We start from the raw sequence: 27050 nt of genomic DNA, 5'->3' as shown, positions 1-27050 counted from the left end.
TTTATTACAAGCAATAACTGTGACCAAACTTTAACTTTTCAGATCTACCAAACCTTTCTTTATATATTTATGGGATGTTATCTTGTTATTTTCAACAGCTTCAGGCTAACAAAAATTGTACAATAATCTTAGTATTTCACAGTTTCCTTCTTTCTTAAAGTAATATATGTCTTTGGCATGGCTTCAGTCGCTGGGACAAAAAAATATTTACATCAGTAATTTCATGATCACATAATCTAATGGCAGAAACATACATATCATACTTAAACGTGTGTGTGTGTGTGTGTGTGTGTGTGTGTGTGTGTGTGTGTGTGTGTGTGTGTGTGTGTGTGTGTGTGTGTGTGTGTGTGTGTGTGTGTGTGTGATGTGAGTGTGAGTGTGAGTGTGGTGTGTGTGTGTGTGTGTGTGTGTGTGTGTGTGTGTGTGTGTGTGTGTGTGTGGGTGTGTGTGTGTGTGTGTTTGTGTGAGTGTGTGTAATTGTGTGTGTGTGTGTGTGTTTATGTATGCGTGTGTGTCTGTTTGTGTGATTGTGTGTGTGTTTGTGTGAGCATATGTCTATTTGTGTGAGAGTGTGTGCAAGTGTGTGTGAGTGTGACCATATGCACTTGTCTTTGAAATCAAATTACAATTACACTATAAGGCTTCTGTTTCGAACAATGCCAAAAATCAATTCATACTGACACATTACAATTTCTGAAAAAAGTATCAAAAGTCGCCCCCTTTCCCTGCATCCCCATCCAAAAATCCCTATTTATCGCTAGTCCTTCCCAGATTAATTTCTCAAGGAAGAGTCACTGAGCAGCACCTGGATTTTCGTCTGGAGAGCCTGGTGCTGAGAGCCACATGCTGCCAGGACCTCACTCAAGCCCGACGCACTGCGCTGCTCCTGTGCCACCTTCACTGCCTCCTCTAAGAGTCTGTTAGGGGAGTGGCCCCAAGGTTAAAGACGAATGTTGAAAGGAGAATAAAGTCAGGGTGAAACAGGAGTAAACAACCTGTTTCATAGTCAATCACATTCAAATTCTGATCTTAATGTGTGGATACAACTCTAAAAAGTTTGTTATCACAGTTAGAAATTGTGGTACACTGAAAATAAAATAGCTTAAGAGTCAAACCTCAATAAAGTGTAATATAATTGTCTTGATATAAGTAAGATACATTACAGAATCTACTTTAGTGTACTGTTATAATAAAAATAAATATATCAATATAAAAATACCAGCATCAACTTACCCACATTTGATGAGATATGTCACCTTATTTTCATCTTTTACCTTCATTGCATACTTCTGGGCTTCACTTTTGTTTCCATTTTTCAAGCAGGCATCTACAAAAGGCTGTGAAAAATAATGGCCACTTAGTCTTTTATTAGCAGAAAAGAAATAAATTGCTCAGCAGATACAATGGAGACAGATTCGCTTTATATAAGTCAAACATTACAGTACAGAATTGAAAAGTATTCTAAACAGGTATTCACTGTTCTCTTTATATCACACAAATAGATCCAAAAGATGAAGAATTTGATGCATGCTATGAAGAATTCCATTCCACTTATAAATAAAAAGAGGAAACTTTTTTCTTTAATCTCTAAAATGAACAGTCCATCTAAACTACGTCTCACCTCAAACCCAATTGGATTCTTCTTATTCTTTGAGAAATTTAACAGCTCTTCCCAGTGGCCAGCCTGGGAGTGAGCAAGAACCCTAGACCACCAATACCTGGAGAATAATAAACATTAGCAGATATCAATACATCATGATAATAACAACTATATCCTTAATAAAATGAACCCTTAAATAAATCTACAAAGAATTTTTTTCATATCAATTTAGTTATTTACTCTTAATGAATAAAATGCAGATCAGCAAAGATCTTTTATATATAACCCAATATGCAAATCTTACTTACTAAATCTCTATACAATTTCATCATTCATACAAAGAAAATCAAATATATAATGCATAAAAATTTTATTCTGCAATCTCATAAAAAAATATATATATATACCTCCTTTCCGGTATCTTGAACTCCGTTTTCAACTTCTCGGCTTCTTTAATTTGGCCATCGATTAACAGCTGATGCAGAGTATCGTAGAGGGATTTGTTAACGTAAGGCTTGTGCTGATTGTCTTCCAGTCTTACCTGTGAAATAGATATAACAATGAAATAGTAGATGTATCTTTGTTGGTTAGATGATCTGTTATGAAACTGCTCTCATATTAAAACAAACTCACTGAATACAAATCATCCTCTAAAATTTGACTCTCAAGTATAAGCAAGTCATTAACAAATATAACAGAAAACACAGAATTTCACTTTAATCCTCGTAACTTAACAGTACTAGGGAATAAGCGTTAGCAAATCATAAACACAAAATTCAGAAAATATCAACAGACCTTGAATCCTCTTTTCTCTCAGTATCTAATAGAATCTCATTAAGCCCTTAATTACTTACACTAGTCAATAAGTCTGTGGCAATTATAGTTCACATGAGAGCTACTTAATGGAGACTTGCTGTACATGAAACTCTCACACTTGACTTCATTTACCCAGGGGACTTAATCAGTTCCCAGAGTCCAATAACCTCATCCACATGAATTTGCACATAAGAAAAAAAAATCATAATAACAGTCATCCTAATAACTATACCATCAGTAAAAAAGATGATGATGATGGTGGTGATGGTGGTGATGGTGGTGGTGATGAAGATGATGAAGATGAAGATGAAGATGAAGATGAAGATGAAGATGAAGATGAAGATGAAGATGAAGATGAAGATGAAGATGAAGATGAAGATGAAGATGAAGATGGTGATGGTGATGGTGATGGTGATGGTGATGGTGATGGTGATGGTGGTGATGGTGGTGATGGTGATGGTGATGGTGATGGTGATGGTGATGGAGATGGAGATGGAGATGGAGATGGAGATGGAGATGGTGATGGTGATGATGGTCATGATGGTGATGACAATAATAACAATAAAATTAATAAATAAATAGTTCACTCAACCCACCTGCCACCTGACCAGCTTGACCTGTTCCTCCGTCATCTGACAAGCAGTTTCATTCTTAGCTTTCCTGAAGAGCTCTGCCGCGCCTTGCAGGGAGGCTTGCCTCATATCTGTTCTCTATTAGTATGTACAGATAATTAGTGACTAATACAAAAGAGTTTGTTTCTATAAGATTTTTTTCATCCCTCTCTCTCTCTCTCTCTCTCTCTCTCTCTCTCTCTCTCTCTCTCTCTCTCTCTCTCTCTCTCTCTCTCTCTCTCTCTCTCTCTCTCTCTCTCTCAACTTTCCTAGAACCTACTCTTTAAGGTTCATCCTTCTGATCTGTCTTTAAAAAAACATAACAGAACCAAAAAGGCCATGGAGCAATAAGAAAATCATGAAGTCAAATCAAACAAAAGTTTGTCTCACCGACAGTACCTACATATAATTCTCTCTCACATGTCAATGAATTGGAACCTTTCTATAAAGTGTTCTTGTTCTATAGCTACTAACACTATTACACTATTCATAGCTAGTAATAACGGAATCTGAGAAGTTCACAGTAACTGAGTGGAACCATGGAGGTGATTATAAATTGGTTGGGGTCCTCAGAATAAAAAGGCTATAACACACACACACACACACACACACACACACACACACACACACACACACACACACACACACACACACACACACACACACACACACACACACACACACACACATATATATATAATAATAATAATATGATGATAATAATAATAATAAAGGTAGTGAGTTATGAGGTGTAAAAAAAAAATGCTTACATTGGACATGTAAGCTTCTTTGATTCTAAGGAGAGCTTGCCCATGGAAGTCGTCCTCCTGCACTAAAATGTCACGCAGCTGCTCCATGTCCAGCTCCCGACAGCTGCGGATGTGGAGCGATTGGGCCACTGGGAAATTCCGGATGAACATCTGAGAATAAGATGAATAAAAACACAGACATGAACAAGAACTGATACTGGTAATGAAATAAGAACTATAATATAAAGGAAAAATAATAACAATAATAATCATATAACAAAGACAATATAGATCATTTCAACCATTTTTTAGAATCTTAATAATAATGCTAGCAAAAAATAGATATTCAAGTCATACACCCTTCACTTACAAAATAAATATACTTAAATAAAATAAAATACATACTCCTGTTGTAAGGCCTTAAATATTAACATTCATACAAGTCACAACTGCAATCTTGTTTTATTTCAATCAATCATAAATTGAAAAGGAGAAACAAATAATAACAAGTACATCCATTAGCAATGAAGCATTAATATCACATAAAATTCAATAAAAAAATATTACATCCTACAATCCAACATTTATCACACATTTTTTTAATGCAGTGAAAAAGAAAAAAAAAACATTACACATAGAGATTGGACAGAAGTTGATGCTTACCAAGAAATCCCCAGATGAGAGTTTCTGCCGCAGGTGATGCAGCACAGTATAAATAAGGTCAGTATCTCCGCTTTGTAGGGCTCGTCTCAGTGCAGTCTGGTCTTCCCCTAGTCTCATCAGGACCAGAACCTGTTCCTTTGCTCTGCACTCATACTCAATCAACTGAAACATAAAATAAATAATATATATTGCATTACTACCAGATGAAACTATGAATAAATCTTATGCATAAGTCCAATGATCTGAAAGTTTAAGAATTAACCCACATAATCAGCTAAAATTTTGTCTGAAAACATTCATTACAATTTAGCAGTCTTTTATAAGACACTTATGAAAATACAGTATCCACCTCCCTATCACTCCTGGCACTTTCCATACCTTTATAGCAAGCTGCTTCCTGCCTGCTTGGTCCGCTCGATTAGCAATGTCAGTGTATGATATCCCTGGCGTGTAGCCCAATTTACTATTTATCTCTTTTGCTATCTGTTCATCGCTTTTCTGTGATGGCTGTAATACCTGCAGGACATGGTAGTCATAGTTAGTACTTTTGTTTAGGTTCATGGATACCTGAAAATTTGATAATATGAATAGTTAATAGGTTTTGCTAATATGAATGGGTTTGGACTAAATTGCTGAGGCATGGAGGGGAAAAACTGACACACTGAGAGGCAAAGACATTGACATAAACATACACACTGATACATACACACAATGAATATATAAACTCACAATGACAAGCACACACACACAAATACATACCTTATAGCATGCCCAATGTGCCAGTATGCGAGAGGCACCATCTGACTCCGGCATCTTGAGATATGAGGCAATCTGAAGGGCTAGGGGGAAGAATCTTCGAAACACCAGCCTGTCCAGTAACACGGGGAGGGTAAGATGTTCTAGCTGGTTCCAAGTGAGGGGTAAACCTATTGTTTGGGGAAAGAAAAGTTGGTGATATTTACACACTTGTTTGCACTGTTACTCAACGAGCAAAAAGTGATTGTATCACACTACTATGAGGATGACAACATACTCCAGAAAAACCCAGATTTATTTGTAACCTTTTAAGAATGCTGAGGTCACTATATTTACTTGCATGAAACTTTAATCTTATATTTTTAGGTTTGCAAATACTATATTTTTAAAAACTTACCTACTCTGTAATCCCTAACTGCATTGAGTACTCTAAGAGTAAAAATTGCCTTTTTACATGGGTCTGGATTGATCTCTGGCAAGAAGCTTTTTCCAAACAATGCAGCCTGTAAGGGAAAAAATTTTTAAACTTTTAATATTCAAGAAAAAAAAAGGAAAGACCTTAGGAAAGTTTATTCATTGCATCAACAAGAATGAACTAAAAACTGATGTACTATGATTCACTTACACTCTGTTTTCCAAGCATAAACATATTTCTTTCTCGAGAAAAAATACAAACAAAAGCATTCTAGAATTCTTACTCGAAGCAGCATTTTCTGAGTCTGTGGCCGATACTCATGTTGTGCTGCTTGTAGACAGTGATTAACTGCCTCCTCCAGAGTGTCCTTAATCATGGCAAGACAATCATTGGCTCTTGTGCTCCTCTCCTACAGGAACAAAACATCAGATATTTCCTTAATAAACCTGATTGCAAAATTTGGATGACAAAATCTAAATACACTTTCCATTATAAATTTTTTTTTGCAAGAAAGGTAATAGCATCAAAACATTACAATACATTTGTATATATGGCTAAAAGATTCTGTAGCTACCAGTACCTGGAAACCTTTGGCTGCTTCAAGGAGGAGAGCGCCAGGAGCCATAGAGCCAATGCCTAAGGTCTCTGTCACAACCAATGGCACCTGAAATAAAATTATTGGCATTCAGCAATTTTTAATGTAACCGCAAAACACATGCATAAAATAATTCACATTTTTGTGCAATATTTTCATGAGTGTTTCCAAGCCTACCTTTTGTAGAAGATCATGAGCAGTACTGCCTAACACTCTCACACCATCTGGTTCCTGCACTAAATGTGATGCAGAATCTAAGTAGTAGCTTGTGGCATCACCATTAACACTGACTACTTCTAGTGTCATGTCCCACAGTAGCACCACAGCTCCTGTACCACACCTGGTTAAGAAGTATAGTTAAAGGAATATCTGAAGGAACCAACTACATAAAAATCAGACACAAAGAACTTAATCCACGAGAAGAAAATACACCAAATGCAATTCATCGCAAAAACAGGATAGGTAAATTCTCTAGCCTGTTACCTCAGACAGTCATGCAGAACTTACCAAGCAATCTGCTTTGGCTTCACTTGACTTTTCACATCGTATTCACAGTATTTGATGCGGATGTCGGAAGAGCCAATCCAGAGCTTGCCGGTGTCAGACAGCAGAGCCACATGACGGGAGTTATTGGAAACCGCCATCTCCACAATGCAGCCTCCGGGTTCATTCCATTCAGGGTACTGGTGAAAAATATACAATAATTTGATTCTTTCTGTCTATGTAAATTGTTCATACATAAAAGAACAACACTTGTCAGCTTCAGACTGTTTCCTTGCTCTATATTTCAAATTTATATTCTACATCTACTCATGCATGCTGGAACCTATTAGCATATCACTAACTGAAATTAAAAAAGAAAGGAAGGAAGGGAAAAAATTGAGTGTAAATTAAATAAATAAATAAACAAATAAATGAAGAATTAATTTAACTAATATACAAGTAAAACAAGAAAAAAATGAGAAAAGAAAATACCTATTAAAAAAAAATCACAAAAGCTAAATCCTTCAAACATGAACACATATATAAATGACATAAAAAGATTCAATTAAAAATCAACCAAAGCGGAAAATACCAAAGCCTGAGGTCGCTGATCCAGATGATTGAGGAGAAGCAAATTGTTTCCTTGACTGACTAAGACGTTTGTGTGTCTTTCCTCGCGAATCACACACCAGCACTCCACCACACCACCTGGAGTAGAAATAAGTTATAATATCAATGTGACTTTTACTTTACTATACTACTAGTCTAATAACCAAATAATAAGTCTCTGGAGAGAGATACATGTTCTTTGAAAATTTCCTTTTAAGAAAAAAATATATAAATAACTATTTCATATACACAGATATACACACAACCTAAATAACAAAAAACACCTTTGTGAAAAGATCTTATAACATCATCTCGAATAAACCATTCAAACAAACATACCAATGCATAAAAATCAAATACTCACTGGGAATATCTGGATACTTCCTGGTACGAGGCTCATAGATGTTGCTAACTATGAATACACGGTTTGACTTGCTCAGCACAGCTACTCCTGTTTCTCGGTGGCTGGTGAAAACTTGAGCACTTTGGACCTGAGTATCTTTGACTTCCTGGAGAGAAATTAATCTTTTAGTCCTATAGCATCATTTAGTATAACTCTGGCAAATGCCTTTACTATACAACTCCAGGGAGTTACCATACAAGACCACATATGCTGTTACTACTGAGAACCTTATGGGAGAATAGCATATCACACCTGGACAATCTATATTGTAAATCAACCATAGTAACTTTAGCTCTCCTCTCCACAAAATAACTACTGTATATTCACTATACAGTTTGCTATATTAGCATAAAGAATACTTTGTTTTGCAATTTATTTTCTTGTGATTATCATCTTTATATCATTCCCTATTTCAATGTGTGACTAAAGCACCTTTGTCATTAGGAAAATTTTATATGATAACTAATTCCTGCAAATCTAGACCTAGAAAGATGAAATAAGTAAGTTTGTATAATCAAAATTGAATCAGTACTATATAAAATATTATTTCATTCATCCTTATTATACTTCATCTTATTCTTATTCATTCTAGCTATTCTCAATCTGACTCATCAGGCCCATGTCCCATACTGAAGGTGTGCTAAAAAGTGTAATGTGACACATCAACAAAATCAAAAAGTACACTCTGTATTTCATTCCTTTATTTTTTACTTTGTCATAAATGAGAAATTCTCCCTTACTCATTACACACCTGTCCCATATTGAAGGTGTGCTGATAAGTGCCAAACATGTCGTACAGTGACACAGCGCCATCCTCCTGCACACACACCAGGTCCTCGCTGCGTGACCAACCAAGGCATAGCAGGTAGCCACTCATCCACTAACATATGAAAAATACAGATACAAAAAAAAATCCTTATCTTGTGATTTAGTCCTATGTGTGATTGAAAGAGAAAATAATTATCCCGTTACTTTGTTTCAGTTGGTGATGAGTACAGTTTCAAAAGTAATGGCCATATATATATATATATATATATATATATATATATATATATATATATATATATATATATATATATATATATATACTTTCATCAATCAATCAAATATCATAATCACTAGAATTATCTCAAAACCTTGAAGAATTCTTATAACATCAAACAAAAGTTGTGACATCACCTTAAAGGATGAAATTTTCCTCCCTGATGAGCTAAAGACGAAAATTATGGGCTTTCCTGACTGCTGTGTTTTGGTAAATTTGGTCTCATCTCGTGTAAGGGCTATGGGACCCCCATAAGATGCTGCAGCAACCATGAAGTCGCCCAGGTTAATCCCCCCACCCCATTCCATCGTGTAGAGTTCATGTTTTCTGGAATAGTAAGGAGGATAAGATCAATTTTTTAAACAAAATCTTCAACCTGAAATTTCCAAAGTATACAAAGTATAGTTATAAAGTTATTTCTAGATTTAACTAAACTTTTTGACTAAAAAAATGGTGAGACATTTATCATATTTCTGTTAAAAGAGAAAAACTGTGGCATTCTCTACCAAAGTAAGGCAAGTAACATGAGCAAGAAGTAAAAATATTACTGAGGTTTAAATGATCATTGCTTATATCTGCCTGGAATCAAAACTGAGGTGAAGTGAGGAATGAACACACAACACCAATACAGAAACAAAAAATAATGCAACAATTAAAAAGAATAAAAAGTGTTCTCAGTACTCAGTAACTGAGTAACAATGAACCTCTGATTTCCATTGCATAGGAGCATAGTTATTGTGCAACATAGAATTTAGTGTTTTCCCTAAGACTGTAATCATTTTGTTAAAAGTTAATTTCACCAAAAATAATTTAAAGAATTAGGAGATATTTATGTGATACTTCTAGCCCGTCAGCAGGACAGAACAAGCCTCTCCCTTCCTTTATACAGATAGCTTTTCACCACACAAGATATGTGATTTAGAAGGGGTCATCTGGCTAGGGAAATATACCATTAAGGTGGGGGTCTGAATTTAGTGTACCCAGCTAGGTAAATAAGACAACTGGGAGGGGCCTCAGGGTCAAAGTCTTTAGGTTAAAGAAAAATCTTCCATCTTTCTTTTATCATTTACGATATGATTCTTGGCTCATGATTTTCAGCTTGCTTGCCACTAAACCTAAGCCCATAGACACAGACTCCCTGGCAGCTTAGCACAGGCTACCATATTTTCCTAGCTCTACCTTCTCCATAGATGTGAAGTGGAGGATATGATAGCCTTTACCATAACACAAAGTAATGGTGCAAATTTAAAGGGAATTTCGATAGCCTAACTCCATAAATTACTTTTAATTCATAAATAACCACATATAATTTATAAAATCACAATCATACATAATACAATTGGAGCTAAAGACTAAAGAAACATAAAGACAAATGTATATATTTATCTAAAAAGACAAGTCAGAAATTACTAAAATAATTCCTTAGTATGCTAGAAGTGGGCGGTTTCCACTCTACCGGAACTGTCACTAACTGACCCACATTATAAGACACAAGGTTTCAATTATACACTCTTCACGTAAAGCCTAAGGCCAAAATTTCAGACTGTGAAACAACGTGAAGGGAATATTATACCTGTAAAACACATCGCTGCCAATTTGCGTCCAGTCAGAGATGAATGCCATAGTCAGTGTTATTTACCACATGGCAAATGTGAGTGATAAGGAGGTAATTCTTTATAATTAATAACTTAGCAAGAAATACAATCGCTGGCTATTATATTTAAATTATACTTCAATAAAATTGTAATTATTATTGTAAATTCAAGTACTGTGTAACTATAATCTATATTTTGAACAATTGAAGGGTGATTGTGTAGCATTACATTTGCCATGAGAGAGCATCAGCTGAGAGCTCACAGACTGCGAGAGTCAATTTGATGTTTACCCGGTGGCAAGAGTAAGCGATAACTATGAGTTCGTTCTTATTAATATTTTGGAATACAAATATATATTTTAAGTATAAAATATAAATTTAAGTACCAATTAAACTTATAGATAATTTTAAGAAAAAATATATTATATAATTATCTATTTTTATCAGTAATAGAAAGGTGATGAAGTTGCATTATACTTGCCAGGATAGGTCATCAGCTGAGAGGCTGTACCTCCGCCATATTAGCGCAGTTACTGACGACGAAAAGTTGCATTCAAGCAAATTTCCAACATGCAGGGCCTCACAATCGCTAGTTTGAAGAAGCACCCCGCTGTAAGTATTTTCGAATGTTTATAGTGTGAGCGGTTTGTGGTTAAATTACCAGATATGGGTTGGTGTTGAAGCCGAAAAAGATTCGATAAAGGACTAGCAGAAACATGCCGGGTTCGGTGGTGTACGTGCGGCCAATGACGCAATGTTGATTTTGTTGTTGTTTTAACATCTTGATCCTCTGCTGTTGCTTTAAACTTCCTTTTGCTTCATATTTTCCCGTGTATTTGTGTGGGATGGATTCATTCGGTTAGATTTTTGGATTTTTTTCTTTATATATAAATAACGTTGTCCATAGAGTGAAGAAATGCGGTACTATAAATAGGTCAGGCAATTTAAATTGATGTGAATTGAGGAAGGCAGTGGTAGTGATACTATTACCAAACCAAATACATCATGAGAATGTTAATTGTGAAATTAGATTTAAGTTCATATAAATAACAATCTACATTTGTAGGTTGGTGTTTGATGAGTGTCTTTGGATATTTGCTTTAGGCCAAGAAAACCAGCTATTAATTGTATTTGCAGTAACCAAGAATGATACAGAATTAGTTGCAATGGCAAGATATATGGAAGGATTAATGTTACTACGAGCTACTATGGAGTTTGAGGAAAAAGGGGAAAACTTTCCATGTATGTCAATCGGGAGTACAGTAAAAAAAAAAAAAAAAAAAAGTGTATGGAATGGTTGCCTTGACAAAAAATAAGCCACTTTTCATCTATGGCAAAAGGCGCGCAAATCGAAAATAAGGGAGATACAGGACAGAGAAGATCAACCCTTCATTTTATTAGTCATCATCCATGTTTCCCTTACGAGGACCAAAACAAATGTGACGCGTAACTCATTACTGTGATATAGCAATTTGTCCATGTATTACTATGCGCTTGTGAGAATGTGTATTTTGTAATTATCAGCATGTTTTCTCGCATTCATATATGCATTTTTTGTTTTATTATACTACTTTTACATTTTTTGGTAATTATTTATGCTATTCTGTACAATAACCTTGTGGGCATGTGCATTTTGCCACCGGAGATTTGACAGGCCATGCGACGGCATTCACTGAGAAACATTAGTCAGAAATGTTTCATTTTAATTGTATTCTGTCTATTCTCGGGTCATTTTTAAAGCCATATAGTTGATATACAGAACAAATAGACAGTATCTATCACAGCCTGATATTTGAACCCATCAAATGCCCTAAATACCAAAAAAATTATAAACCAAGCAGTTGTGACCAGAGACAGAATTGAAGAAACGTTCGGTGTTTCACTACATAAAGGTTTACCCTGGGGATCCAGGGGGCATAGCCCCCTGTCAAGGTGTATATATTACCAAAGGGGTCCAGGGGGGTAAAACCCCCCTGGCTAGGCATAAATGTTATCCTGGGGGCCCATTGGATCCCCACAGTAAAACACATACCTTTATATAGCGAAACTTTCTTCGATTATGTCTATGGTCAGAATTCCATGGTTTGTTCTGTATATTCACTGTATGGCTTTAAAAATGACCCAGAATTGATGCAATACTTAAAATGAAACCTTTCTCTTTGGTGTTTCTCTATGAATGGCATCGCACGGCCTGTCAAATCTCCCGGTGGCAAAATACGCATGCCCACAAGGTTATTGTACAGAATAGCATAAACACTTACCAAAACACATAAAATAAGTATAATAAAACTTAGTTAGATTAATGAAATATAATTGTACTTTATATTGTTTGGAGACTGACTTTATTAAATCAGTGTAAAATTACGTGTAAATGATTTAGCCGATGAGCGAAGAATGGGACTTTCTCTTCGAGCAACAAATTTTGGTGCCTTTTATTTTAATATTGACGTAATTATGTGTCTCAGCCTTTAAATTTGGCATTGTCAATTAGTTTGTATATTGTTTCATTTTAGTAGCATTTCATATTTATTAAAATTCCGTATTCTCATGATTAACTAAAAAGGGAACCAAATATTGCCCCAAACACAATAGAAAACTTTGTTTCCTAAAAATAATTGAAAAGTCAATTTCTCAAAAAGACAAGCCGTTCCTTTAAAAAAAAAAAAAAAAAAAAAAAAACTTGAAAACATGCCAAAATTTGTCCAATGAACACAAGGAAAATGCAGTTCCCAAGTGGACACTGCCATGTTCTATTCAATCGGACAGCAAGATCAGTTTCTTCCGTTCGTGTTAACCATCACTCCCAACAATACTTCAGTGGCCTACAAACCACCACAACTTGAGCTAGTATGATGCTGATCGACTTCTTCAGCAATTAATCATTAAATAAGGAATTGATCCAAGCTTCATCTTGCTAGAATATACATGATGGAAGTTGGCTTGCAAGGAGTGTCATAGGTGTAGAGGCAGTTGTAAAGGCCCTCATCTATTGGTGCTCTTCCAGTGTTCATAGAATGACTTTTTTACCTTTATCAGAATAATTACATGGAGTGAAGACCATTTGAGAATCTCATTTGAGGGTTTGTATAGGTAGTAATAACATAATCTATCAGGATATGTTTACCCACTATCATGCCCCCTTTAATTGTTTTAGGGTCAGTATCACCCTTTTATGTGTTGTGAGAATAAAACCTTTTACTACAGATTATTCCCCATACAGTACTAAGTAATCCAATGGATTCCTCATATGTTCTATACATTTATGGTTTTAGTTGGCACTAGGTAACAATAAATTTGAAACCAGACTTGATGTGTATTTTAGTTTTTTCTTTAGAAGATTTCAAATTATCTCCTTTTGCCTTTCCTTGTAAGAAATGTAAAAATTGAGGGTTGAGCCTTATAGAAACCTTTAAAAAATAATAAATAAAAAATATAAAAAATGCATCCAAGGGGCCACAAAATTGCAAAATATTTTATTTTAGGATGCCCATAGTAGATACCCAGAATTTGTACCTTTACCTCCTCTCTCATAAAAGAAATATATGAAATATGTGTTCATTCATAAGTACCTTTCCAGGTTTTAGAAATAAGTAAAACTCTCTCCTTTCCTCTCCTCTCCTCTTCTCTTTCCCTATAACAATATCCATTCCCCATTCTCCCATGAATGTAGTGCAAGATACTTTTATGAGTCCATATGATTAGCATATGCAATTTATTTTTATTGTGTCAGAAATGATAGTTATGCGAACATTCCATGGAATTGGACAATTGAATTGCTCTTTTACCTTTATAACAATGAGAATTTAAATGTGTTGAATTTATAAAATCAATGAAAATACAAATACGTGATGATAGAATTGTTTGTCACGTCCCTTGTCAGTTTATTATTAAGAGTATCCATGGAGAGGGTTTGTCAACCCTTGGTGTTAGGCCAAACATTGACAGTTTGGCTTAGTTTTATTTTCAACATGCAGTAACAATGTCACAAAACAAAACAAAAAAAAAATAAATAAGATTCACTGAATGATAGATTTCAAGTACTGTTTACCTGGTGGTATTTTTCATGTTGAATGTTATTTTTGCATTTTCCCAAGAGCATTTGTTAAGAACTTGTGATCTTTGTGATCAGTATTTGACTCGAGGAAAATGTTTCTCAAATTGGCTTCTGCTTATAACAGAGCAGCACTTTTATAGTTTCACTTGCTAAACCTGGTTTCAGGTTCTACATTTAACTTCGGCTATAATTGGGAAGTGCACAACTCCCAATCATAAACAAGAGGCCTTTGGTAATGCATATTTTAGTCCTTAAAGGGAAGTGAGACAGCATATTTATCAGCAATGACAGCTACATTAAAAAGTTTGTTTTTTCTTCCCTTATAAAGATAGCATAAATTTATATGGAGCTATCATAATAGTAATGTTCATTTTAAAAGATTTCATGAATGGAGTAAAACATTAAACTTGAAAATGGGAAAATTTTCATTTTATACCAGTTCTCTGTAATTTTCATTATTTCTTAACAATTGTAATTATTGTCCCAACTTTCTATGTATGATAATGCTATTTAGTTTTATTAGGATTGTAAGGATGTTAAGCCTTGTGGGTCAGGTGAATGAAAAAGGAACAGGATAGTTTGCCATGGAGAAAATGGAAGACAAAGTGGAAAGTCAGAGTGAGTGACAGCAAACAAAAACTTGTTGGAGTGACAGAAACGTGTCAACATTTACCATGTTTTTCCGCCTTTATTCATTTATTTCATATGACAGGGCCTTTTTGTTTGCAATTCTTTCTTGGAGCTTACACTAATGGTAATAGAAAATAGACTTTTTTGTGTGTCTGTGTCTGTGTGTGCCTTTTATGCAGGAAACCTCTGGTCTCCATTTCAGGTCAACCATACTTATAAAACATGTTCATGAAAGTGAAAGCCATATCAGATTTCCGGTGACATGCTGCTCTTTGGGTGAAAACTTTAGATAAGAGGAAGGTTTTCTAAATATCTTTCTTTTCATATAGGCCAAGATTATATGGTGGAGGGTTAATCACATGAGTGATTTAGTTTGTACTCCACATTCATCATATACTTTTTGTAGTTCAGAGTGATTTTTGAAGGAATGAACATGTTGGTAAAATTCTGGTTAGGATGATATTGCAGTTTTTTGTGGTCTGCTGGAGTGATTTAGATCATTCCTATTTGTTTTCAAAATGTGTAGACATAGGAACTTTCCCTTCATAGTCTGCTTTTTATATCCAGCAACAAACTTGCATAGTGTAAAAATGATGACATTATATTCTTAATATGTATAAAAAAAAAACAAATCTTAGTTGCACACATTTACACAGAAATCATTTATTTCACAACACATTTCATGAGGGGGGGAAATATGGGCAACAGTAAATACGCAAGATGGCATTGGAAGAACGGAGACAAGATGAGAATATCTGGCATCTTTAGTTGCACTCTCACTGCCTAACCTTGAGATGCAGGCAGCTGAAGGCAATTTTCCTATTCTTTTTTTTGGGCTGCCTTGTCGTGCAAGATTTGATTGACATGAACTACGGTTGTGAAACTTCCTGGGAATTCTTAGCACATAGTGTGGGGAAAAAGCAATATTTTTCCTTCTTCCGCAATGCATTTTTTCTGTTCTTTCTCAGTTGTCCTTTTTTTCAATCTATCTTTTTACACTGGATAGTGATTTACCATTATTTTGATGCTAATGTCCCCCAGTGAACTTTTCTTCTCCTTTTCTTCCCCTTCTTTTCTTCTATTCTTCCCCTTCTTTTCTTCTATTCTTCCCCTTCTTTTCTTCTATTCTTCCCCTTCTTTTCTTCTATTCTTCCCCTTCTTTTCTTCTATTCTTCCCCTTCTTTTCTTCTATTCTTCCCCTTCTTTTCTTCTATTCTTCTTTCTCCTTTTCTTCTATTCTTCTTTCTCCTTTTCTTCTATTCTTCTTTCTCCTTTTCTTCTATTCTTCTTTCTCCTTTTCTTCTATTCTTCTTTCTCCTTTTCCATTCTTCTTTCTCCTTTATCTATTCTTCTTGTCTCCTTTTTCTACTTGCTCTCCTTTTTCTATTCTTTTCTCCTTGACTTGCTGTCATCGTTCTTGTCTCCTGTATGGGACTTATGCATGTGTCGTGTGTCTTGCTTTCCTGTGTATCTTCTCCTCTGCCTTGCCTAGTTACGTGACGTATGAGCGCGACTGCAGATGCGCTTGTTTGTTTGTTCTCTTGAACTTGCTGTCGTATCGGCTGTCCGGCCTTATGGGCTGCCGTGGTGTCTTAGGTTGGTCTGTGTCATCTTTCATCGTGTGAAATGGCTGCGTCATGTCGTAGTGCTGATCGGGAGTTGTTGTGTCGGCTTGTGTGGCGTGGTGGGTGTGTGTGGGGTTCGGTGGGGGCGTGTGTGCTGCGTGCTCGGGGATGTGCGCCTGCGCGTGCGTGCGTGCGGATCGGGAGTGTGCGCCGTGCATCGGGAGTGTGCGCTGCGTGCGTGCGTGCATCGGGAGTGTGCGGTGCGTGCGTGCGTGCATCGGGAGTGTGCGGTGCGTGCGTGCGTGCATCGGGAGTGTGCGCGTGCGTGCGTGCGTGCATCGGGAGTGTGCGCGTGCGTGCGTGCGTGCATCGGGAGTGTGCGCCTGCGTGCGTGCGTGCATCGGGAGTGTGCGCTGCTGCGTGTGGCATCGGGAGTGTGCGCGCTGCGTGCGTGCGTGGTGCTGGGAGTGTGCTGGTGTCGTGCGTGGTGCATCGGGAGTGTGCGCTGCGTGCGTGCGGGTTGTCAGGTCGTGTGCTTTGCATCGGGAGTGTGCGCGTGCGTGCGTGCGTGCGTGTGTGCATCGGGAGTGTGCGTGTGCGCGTGCATCAAGGGGAGTGTGCGCGTGCGTGCGTGCATCAAGGAGGGAGTGCGCGTGCGTGCGTGCATGCATCAAGGGGAGTGCGCGCGCGTGCGTGCAAGCACACACACCCGCGCGCACACTCACTCACTCACTCACTCTCACTCACTCACTCACTCACTCACTCACTCACTCACTCACTCACTCACTCACTCACTCACTCACTCACTCTCACTCACACACGCTCGCTCACTCGCACTCGTATTTGCCTTTATTCTGGCTAGGAAGCATTGGTCGCGCAGCAGTAAACCTGAAGGTCAGCCAAGCTTACAAGTGGGATGGGTTTGTGTCCGAGTTCTGTTTTTAGGCGGATCCTCTCATGACCTGGTGACCAATTCCTGGTTTCTCGCTAGAGGTCACCAGCATCTGTGCTTTGACATTGCTTCCTCAGAGCATGACTGTGCTCTCACTGCTGCTCCAAAAAGGCAAATTTGTGTAAAGCCTTCTCTCTCTCTCTCTCTCTCTCTCTCTCTCTATATATATATATATATATATATATATATATATATATATATAGATAGATAGATAGATAGATAGATAGATGTTTAGATAAATGTTTTTGTCTTATCTTGTATAACAATTACCTACAGCATTTACTTTACCTTGCAGTTGATTCCCCTGTATGTGTGTCTGGGAGCTGGAGTGGTTGGTGCAACCTTCTACACCCTGCGATTGGCCTTCAGGAACCCTGATGTGAGTTGGAACCGCAACAGTAACCCAGAACCCCAGCAGGAGTGGGCTAACAAGCAGTACAAGGTAAAGAATACTAGAGCTTTTATCTTAAAATCCTTACTGTTCAGGTTTTTGGTGCTCGACTGCACCTCGTATTCACCACTTCTATAATTGACATTGAGTAGTTATTTTCTTGTTTAATATCTATTTTGCAGCTAAGTTGCTGCACTTAACAGCAGACATATAAGATGAAAAGAGTAAGTAGAGTTTGATGTGGACATTTTACGTCTGCAGAATTACCATGTGTGATGTTTGTGTCAAGGTTACTCATTTTGTTTTTTACACAAGTGGTGTAAACAATGTAAAATAACATCAGCTTATTAATATTTGAGGGTAAATGATAATGTATCAGCCTAAAAGAAGTTTGTAGTAACAAAATATTTTCAGTATTTTTATTTCCCATCTCTTTCAGTTCTGGTCCCCTACTCGAGACTACTCAACCTACAGGGCACCTGTCCCCAAGTACACTGAGTAATTTGACACCACGAAACCACCACCGAATCGAGATCACCTCTTTCATTTACCAATAGGGATGATACACTGTTGGTAAGGGAGGGGGAGAGGTCAAGATACTTATGGTTTTGGTAATGATTGAAGGGGAAAGAAATGGATGACAATGCGGGATTTCGTTGTACTAATCTGCTGTTGGATGGTGAAAATTTTTAATTTGAATTTTTTACAGGGTTAGAATTTTACTATACAGACTTTGTTAACATTATCATCAATTATTTGAGATCCAAATTTTAATTTCTCCCTACTTGTTACCATAGCCATAAGTGTTCCTTTGGTAGTTTCAGTTTGAAATATTGCCATTGCAATGCTGCTGTGACAGAGGACAATAATAAACCTTCTGTATTACTGCACTGTGACCAGACAATAATTAGTTGCTTATTTTTTTGTCATTCAAATGTAACTCGAAAGTGGAAAGAGTCGGGGATAACATCTATTAAATGTTAGTGTTCTTTTAAATAATTTGTACAGTTAACTGTGTATAAAGACCACCTTCAGATGTACCATATATAATAAATTGGTTTACTATATTTTTTGTATTTTTAGAGTACCTTTGTTTACACCATTTGACTATAAATATAAAGTAGTGATTACCTCTAAACTGTTCAGTAAGTCTTTTGTGAAATTTATTCAAATAAAGGCAGTTCTACTGATCTATTAATGCCGGAATGTAATATATAAACGCGGATGGCTCCACTAGTGCAAAGCCACAAAGGAATCAATTAGTAAACCTAGGTGAGCTCACCTGATTTCTCCTCTCCTTGAGTTTTAGAGAATCCCCCCTCCATGCTATTTACTATCTATGCTGTTATTGATATTAATTAGCCATAATTATAGTGTTATTGACAATACTAATAGCAATATAAAAGAATATTTAAAAATCAAGGAAAAGGTCATACAGGTTAGATAAATAGGCTTAGTAACCAACTCTTTGGTGACTAAGAACTTGTGGAATGATCTAATTTTAATGCAATTAATAACAAACTCGGTGGACATGCCATTTCCTGACAGCAATGGGTTAAACTTGGCATTATAAAAACTACACGTTCTTTGTGTAGTACTCCTACTAGACTATCTTAAATATTTCAAGGCAAACCACTTCTCACAGTCTTGAAACAGAATAAGTGAGAGTTAAGTGTATATACTCTTATCACCTTGACATTCATAGAACAAGAATTTCTCATGCTTTCTTATGCTAACATCCAAACATTTCCTGAAAATAAAGCTGAAGGTGCAAGAAAATTTTCAAATACATGTCAACTATATAACAGAAGCAAGCCTCTCTTGAACTGTAATGCAGTTTAACCTTCCAGAGGCACAAAACCTTGTCACATAAAGACAAAGTTATAAAAGAAAAAAAAAATATATTATATATATACATGACCTTAGCAAGTGATGTGTCAAATTCATACAGCTTTCCAAGTGGTGTAGGAGTGAAACAAGGACTGAAATGGAATTTTATTCTTTACATTAAAATTAATGGTTGGCACAATTACAATAGCATTAGCCATTTCCTTGACAGAAAGTAAGAATTTAGTAATATAAATGAGCTAAACAATACATTCTAAAAACAAGACTAATATTCTTGTAACCCATGATTATCTTACTAAAAGATGATTCTTAATATAAAGTCAATCATAATTATTCTTTACAAAGCTTTGTCCAAATTTCTAAGCATCAAACACAAACCATTCAACTTTCTATGTTTGCAAAAGTGCATCAAAAAGAACAAAACATTTTTATATTGGGAGCAGAACTTATACAATACTTTTCAAATGTAGGCTTAATAATGTTAAATCAAACAGCACTAAAGCAACATCAAAATGAAACAAAGTAGCAAAAAAAAAAAAAAATGTTGATGGATTTTTTTTTCTTTTTTCTGGAAGACAACAGCTTTTACCAACAGTAAAAGGCAATACAACAAAATTAATCTTCACCTATACACAAAATAAAGCTTCCATAACTAAAAGTGGAGGAAAAATTAAAAAATATTTTCCTCCTGATGAACTAGGGAAATCCATACTTTATCCTCACCAAAAATTATAGGCTAAAATACCCATCAGATCATTTCTTCTTCTGGCCTCTCTTATGAGATGGGGAGTTCCAACTATTGCCTGAAAGAAAATTCATTAAATTATTTTTTTGTACAAAATCTTTCCAAGTTGATTGGCAAGCATAACCTACAAGTGACACCAGAGGTAGGCAGACTATTAGCTTAACCAATTCATTCACAAATAACCAGTAGTCTGCCCACTCTTAATGTCACTTCTCAAGCATGCTGACTGATCATGCCTTTGTATCTGGACATGCCTTAAGATTACTCAGGATACAGTGGATACTTCTGCATGAAAGATTTTAACCCAATGACTTTGAGTTTATGAACTGTCCCATGTATTTTCTTTGTTACATACAGATGGCTCAGATGGTATCTTAGTTTGCTGCTACTAATGTTTATAACATTATAGTAATTATAATGTTTGTAACAAAAATTACACCATCGATATTCATAGCATTAGTAAAAAATATGTTTTTTCCGCCAATTCAAGGAAAGGTGAAATCAGGTAAGGTCACAGACTACTAATTGACTCCTTTGTAAGCACTAGCAGAGCCATCTAAGTGCAGAGTGAGCTCAGCATTTTTTCGGCAGCAATGGGTTAATACTGACATTGTTGTTATTGTTACTGATATTATGATTATTAAATGGTTATTAAAATATTAATAACATAAGACCATAAAATAATACCAATGAAGATTTTTTTAAATAAAGGAAAAGGGTAAATACGTGAGATAGGTAAGACTAATAACGGTCTCCTTGGTGACTAAGCACTAAGCCATCTATGTGTTAAGGTAATAAGAGAAATTTCATTACAGCGAGCATGGCATTGTATTCTTGCCAACCCAACCACCAAAGAATTTATGTTCTGTCCCCTGTAGTTTTTTGTGAATTTTGCTATATACAGATGGCTCCACATATGCTCAGCACCAAGGAGTCTATCAGTAGGCCCTAGTGACTGATCCCAATTTCCTCATTCCTTAATTGGTGGGAAAATGCATTTTTCTTTTAATACAAGTGATATCAATGCTGTTATTATTGTTTTTGATGATATAATCATTAAATTATTAAAATTGTGGTAACATTAAGGACAGTGAAAACATACAAAAGACCCTTTCCAAAAGTCAAGGAAAAGGTAAACAGGTGAGATAGGTAGGATTAATAACTGACTCCTTGGTGACTAAGCATTTACAGAGCTATCTACATGTAAATACAATAAATATACTTATATGACAGTGGGCATAGCATGTATTCTTGCCATCCATTCCAATTAATAGTCACATTTTTAGAGATGTAAAAGTATTCTAAACATTATATAATACTTTAAACATCTTTCTATTAATCTCTTTATTACCCAACACCATCAAATATGGCCAATCTATTTTTCTAAGGAAGAAAAGATAGTTCTTTACAACTTGCTAGAACTGGTTCTCAAGTTATCTAATTTCACAAGATGTCTACATAAATTCACCAAAAACAGCTGATCAAATGCAGTAATAAAATCCTAAGATTTCCAGATATATGGTAGGTTCAGTAGGTAGGCTTTCCCAAGAACCGCTTCTCCTCACATTTTTCCATATTAAAATTTTGCACGTGTTGCTTGCCCTACAGGATCAACATACAGTGCTGAAACAAATGTGGGGTAGCTGGGAGCACCCCTAACCAAGCCCTCCAATAATGATAATTAAGTATATACTCATATGAACACAAGCATTTTATTATCCCCTCACCACTGGGTAACAGAAATCCCTGTGTGATAAACTCTAGTGGTTTCTGGAAACAGCCAGAAACTGGGCATGGGAATCCGCTACATCAAGCCAAACATCCCATTTCACACACTGGCGCATCGCTGTGTGTACAGGCGTACCCCACGGATTGTTATGACACTGGTACACATGACCCAGCAGTGATGGGTTAAAATTCTATTCAAAATATATTATAGGCTCTGATTTTACTAAACAACATAAATAACATATATTTTGTTCTTAAAGACTTATGTTGCCCAGAAGTATTCTCAGACAAAATGCTCAAAATTGCATTTCTTAATTTTTTTTCTTTTTATATAAACTTTCATCAATAACACATGCATCAATATGTTCACCTTAAAGCACCACACTCACTAAAAAAAAAGTGCATTTACGTGAACATATAGATGATTATGTTACTGAAGTAGGTTTAAATTAACAAAACATTTAATAAGAAATTTGATATTGCAACTGTTCAGTTTGTCACTATTTTTCCCGAAACAAAGTGTATAAATACAGCTATAAATTATGATTAAGCCAGCATTAGGCACAGCAACTGTAGCACAAAGGATGCATCAGGCCACAGTCCCCATGGAAGAAGTCACCAGGGAAGGGGCTTGCCTGAGCAGTTTAATGAGTTTAATTTTGGAGTGCAGGGCCCACTCCAGCATTTTAATCCATTTCAGAGGGGTCATGTATACCGGCTTGGTTTGCAGGATACACCTGTATGCGCGGCGATGCGCCAGAGCACGTGGAACAGGATGTTCAGCTTGATGTAGCAGTTTCCCATGCCCAGTGTCTGTCCATTGCCAGAAATCACCAGAATTTATGACCCTGTTACCCAACAGTGCGGGGTTAATAATAAGGCTGTTCATTTTTTTTTATAATTCACTAACAAAAGACATACTCCACTGCCAAACCCCTGAAGTCTATAATTCTTACCTGAAAATCCATTCCTTGCTCCCAAAGCAGGGAAGTCATCTTCACACGAGGTGTCTACACTTGAAGCAGAGAAGGAGGCTGCCATGGTAGGTGCTCTTGGAGAAGAGGAAGCAACTGCATTACTCCAAGATCCTTTGAGTCTGGCTGGAGCTCTTGCTGGAGCTCCTGTTGGGGCTGCCTCAACCTGCAATGTTGATCTTGATAATCATTCTTGGAAATGATCATAGATTTAGGCAATGGAAAAGATCCCAGATTTAGGCAATGGAAAAGTAAATGTAAAAGTAAAAGTTAAAAAAAAAAAAAAAATCAGTTCTTTTTTTTTTACCCATTAATAGACTCATCTGAAATTGTTTTTTTTTTTTCTTTACTCAGTGAAGGTTACTTAGATATATGAAACATATTCAAGAACACACAACTAGATGGATACAAAACCTTTGTCTTCCTTGTGAAAGAAAATCCTACATCATTTTGTTCAGGCATGGGTTTATTCTGCATTCCTTTGCTTCTACTTCCAGAAGAATTAACCTGTAAATGCATATGTACCCTATATATATATACCATGAATATAAAACTAAAATAATTTCTCAGAAAATACATATAACAGATGCACCATGGAATAACAATAATAATATATAAACATTTTCAGCAAATTCATCAAAAGGAATAGCAGTTACTTGTACAACACATACCGCCTGCCATGGTTGAGAGGAGGCACCATCTACATAGGATCTGTCAACCCTGGAATTACTAGCACCACGACTTTCTAGAGAGCAATCCTGTAATTACAAAAGTTTTAACTACTTCATTTTTATATATATTTTTTTTATATAAACCAAAAGTAAATAATGCATTCTCTGAAAAAAATTCAGAACTACAACTTAGGAATTTTCCTACCAGTACTCACCAAGCAAACAAGCCTAAAATACATTAAATATTACCTTAAAGGTGTGTCTGGGAACATCTACCACAATGCCAAAAGCTGGGATGGGATGGGGTAGGTGTTTACCCTCCTGTGGCTTTATCCCAAAGGTGTCTAACAGTTTCATGTTATCGCAAATGTGAAACACCCAACGTTTTGCACAAGATAAAGAGCAGTATCGACCTGCATCCTTTTGGTACATCTGGTGCCACTATAATAAGAACAGAAAATAAGAAAAGTTATTGTGAGATAGTCATCAAAGCAAATAAACCAATGAAGACAAAATGAAAACAAAGCTTAAAATACCACATAAAAGCTACACTTTCTTACTACATGCAAATTATGTAGTGAGAAATTAAACTATAGAATACAACACACTTAAAAATCACATATCCATAACTTACTCCACATGGCAAGGATGGGTGGTAATCCAGGCTACAGTGTGTCAGCATATCAGTAGCAATGCTCAAGGGTATGGGATTGTCAACAAAAGTCACAGAGTACAAATGCTGGAACAGCTGGTCTAGGGAATACACACTGTAGTAATCTGGTCCTGTTCATAGCACAAGGATAAACAAAAGATAGAAGTTAAACACTAGGATGCAACATGCATCAGCTTGTGAAATGTGATGAAGCAAAAAGTAAAAATATGGCTGCCTACTTTTTACACACAAAAAAAAGATCAAATCATATGCTAGGTGATTACTTTCAAAGACTTCTATTTTCAATGAAAGATGGACTCACCTAAGGACATGGTAAATAAAGATTAAATGGTTGATACTTGTAAAAACATGCAATAATAAATTACTCATCATTTCAACCAAAAATGGGTTCATGCATAGTTATGTGATGAAAAGCTATCTTTTCAATATTAGAAAGACCTGCAAACTGTGGAAAATACCATCTTATCCGAGTATAATACATAATCACATTTAAGCTTTGAAAAGAAAAACATGATAAAAAATATATATACTTTTTAGTTCAGATGTATTGAGTCTGAAATGGATATCACTGCACATTAATCTGAATAATTATACCACATGCATCATTATAATACTGAAAATAATAATAATAATAATAATAATAATAATAATAATAATAATAATAATAATAATAATAATAATAATAATAATAATAATAACAATAATAATAATAGTAATAATAATAACAATAACAATAATAACAATAATAATAATAACAATAATAATAATAACAATAATAATAATAACAATAATAATAATAACAATAATAATAATAACAATAATAATAATAATAACAATAATAATAATAACAATAATAACAATAACAACAACAATAACAATAATAACAACAACAATAAATAAATAAATAAATAAATAAAACAAAATACACAGTCCCTAAGTAAAACTAGGAAGAAGTTACCGCATATTCCACTAAGGATTGCATCAGCCTGTAGCATTTCCTCTTCCAAAGTGTATAATAGAGGCAGCCTATTATTCTCCTGCCAAAAATAAAGAGATAGTATTAAATACATAGTTATATATTAAATTTCAAGACAATAACATTTAACAAAATATTACACGGAACCTCTAAAAGAAATTTCTTTCAGTATGAGCATCTGATAACTTTAAAGTGAAGTTGCCAAAAACCAAATTAACAAAACATATGGAAAATATTAAGTAATAATGGTTACACAAACCCAGGAGACCCCTAAAACCACAAAATTAATAATGAAGATAGCAATAGCAATAATGACAACAGTGATGATGACAGTAATAATAATAATAATAATAATAATAATAATATAATAATAATAATAATAATAATAATAATAATAATAATAATAATAATAATAATAATAATAATAATAATAATAACAATAACAATAACAATAACAATAATAATAATAATAATAATAATAATAATAATAAAATAATAATAATAATAATAATAATAATAATAATAATAATAATAATAATAACAATAATAAAAATTATTATTATTATTATTATTATTATAATTTTCACTATCCTTATTTTTGTCATTATTATTATCATGATTATTATTTTTTATCATTATTATTATCATCATTATTATTAGATTCTCATTATAATATACTAATAACAATGATAAAAATAACTATAATAATTATAACAATAGCCTTAAAGAATATAATAATAACTATAATAATAATCAATAATTACTAATCATTTTTATCATTTCTATCATCATTATCACTATCATCTGTCATCATTACTTTCATCTCTATCATCATTATCACTATCAGCTCTATCATCATCACTATCTCTATCATCATCATTACTCTCAACTCTAATTGTCATCACTCTCACCTCCATCATCATTACTACATCCCTATCATCATTACATTTATCACTATCATCTCTATTATCACTATCACCTCCATCATCATTGATATTATTACTATAATATTCAATATTACTATTATTATCGATATTACTATCATTATCAATATTATTATTATTATCATTAGTATTACACTGTTACTAATATCATTATTATTATCATAGTATAACAACAGCAAAACCAAAAATAGTAACAACAATAAATTAAGAGTAAAAACAGCAATATTAATGACAATAGCAAGAAGAGCAGTAACGAAAACAATAACAGTAAAAATTACATTACCAATGGAAAGAAGTCCAACCCACAAAAACAACAGGCACTCAATGCAAAACTCACTTCCTGTACAAACTGCTTGAGGGCCACAGCCACATCATCCTTCTCCTCACCACTTGTGTTCTCTTCATCAAGGAGCATATGGTTTGCATCGGAGTAAACTTGAGCCATGTAACCGTAGGACAGGGGGATCACCGCTGGATAATTTAATAGCATATGATTACTATAGCTGTGTGTTACATAGTTATATCTTATTTCATTCTTCATTATAGATAATAATGATGACAAC

At 35.1% G+C, this 27050-nt stretch overlaps 3 protein-coding genes across 3 annotated transcripts in view; 1 reads left to right on the top strand and 2 right to left on the bottom strand.

Moving 5' to 3' along the window:
* Positions 1-484: 484 nt before the first annotated feature.
* On the bottom strand, positions 485-10401 carry LOC119583382 (vacuolar protein sorting-associated protein 16 homolog). Its single transcript, XM_037931856.1, has 19 exons — positions 10316-10401; positions 8880-9069; positions 8452-8580; positions 7662-7806; positions 7281-7396; positions 6713-6888; positions 6383-6545; positions 6191-6274; positions 5894-6019; positions 5593-5698; positions 5199-5365; positions 4818-4955; positions 4440-4601; positions 3798-3947; positions 3013-3126; positions 2008-2141; positions 1622-1718; positions 1234-1337; positions 485-917 (listed from the first exon to the last, which is right to left on the bottom strand). The coding sequence occupies exons 1-19, from the start codon at positions 10363-10365 to the stop codon at positions 773-775; spliced, it is 2496 nt and encodes an 831-aa protein (XP_037787784.1). The 5' UTR covers positions 10366-10401; the 3' UTR covers positions 485-772.
* Positions 10402-10820: 419 nt separating this feature from the next.
* LOC119583403 (cytochrome c oxidase subunit NDUFA4-like) lies at positions 10821-18995 on the top strand. The gene is made up of 3 exons (XM_037931875.1): positions 10821-10948; positions 17833-17979; positions 18368-18995. The coding sequence occupies exons 1-3, from the start codon at positions 10907-10909 to the stop codon at positions 18428-18430; spliced, it is 252 nt and encodes an 83-aa protein (XP_037787803.1). The 5' UTR covers positions 10821-10906; the 3' UTR covers positions 18431-18995.
* A 916-nt stretch (positions 18996-19911) lies between these two features.
* The window catches only part of LOC119583393 (protein maelstrom homolog), an 11282-nt gene continuing 4143 nt past the window's right edge, over positions 19912-27050 (bottom strand). Inside the window, exons 4-11 of the mRNA XM_037931865.1 lie at positions 26825-26958; positions 25526-25604; positions 24529-24677; positions 24144-24335; positions 23895-23981; positions 23638-23730; positions 23206-23389; positions 19912-20579 (exon numbers count right to left, since the gene is read on the bottom strand). Coding sequence (XP_037787793.1) covers positions 20530-20579; positions 23206-23389; positions 23638-23730; positions 23895-23981; positions 24144-24335; positions 24529-24677; positions 25526-25604; positions 26825-26958 — 968 coding nt within the window. The 3' untranslated portion in view covers positions 19912-20529. The remainder of the gene's footprint in view (positions 20580-23205; positions 23390-23637; positions 23731-23894; positions 23982-24143; positions 24336-24528; positions 24678-25525; positions 25605-26824; positions 26959-27050) is intronic.

The sequence above is a fragment of the Penaeus monodon genome, chromosome 2 (genome assembly GCF_015228065.2).
Source record: "Penaeus monodon isolate SGIC_2016 chromosome 2, NSTDA_Pmon_1, whole genome shotgun sequence".
In the NCBI taxonomy this organism is placed as follows: Eukaryota; Metazoa; Arthropoda; class Malacostraca; order Decapoda; family Penaeidae; genus Penaeus; species Penaeus monodon.
Note: the sequence above shows the minus strand (reverse complement) of the source record. Positions and strands in the feature narration are given on the sequence as shown.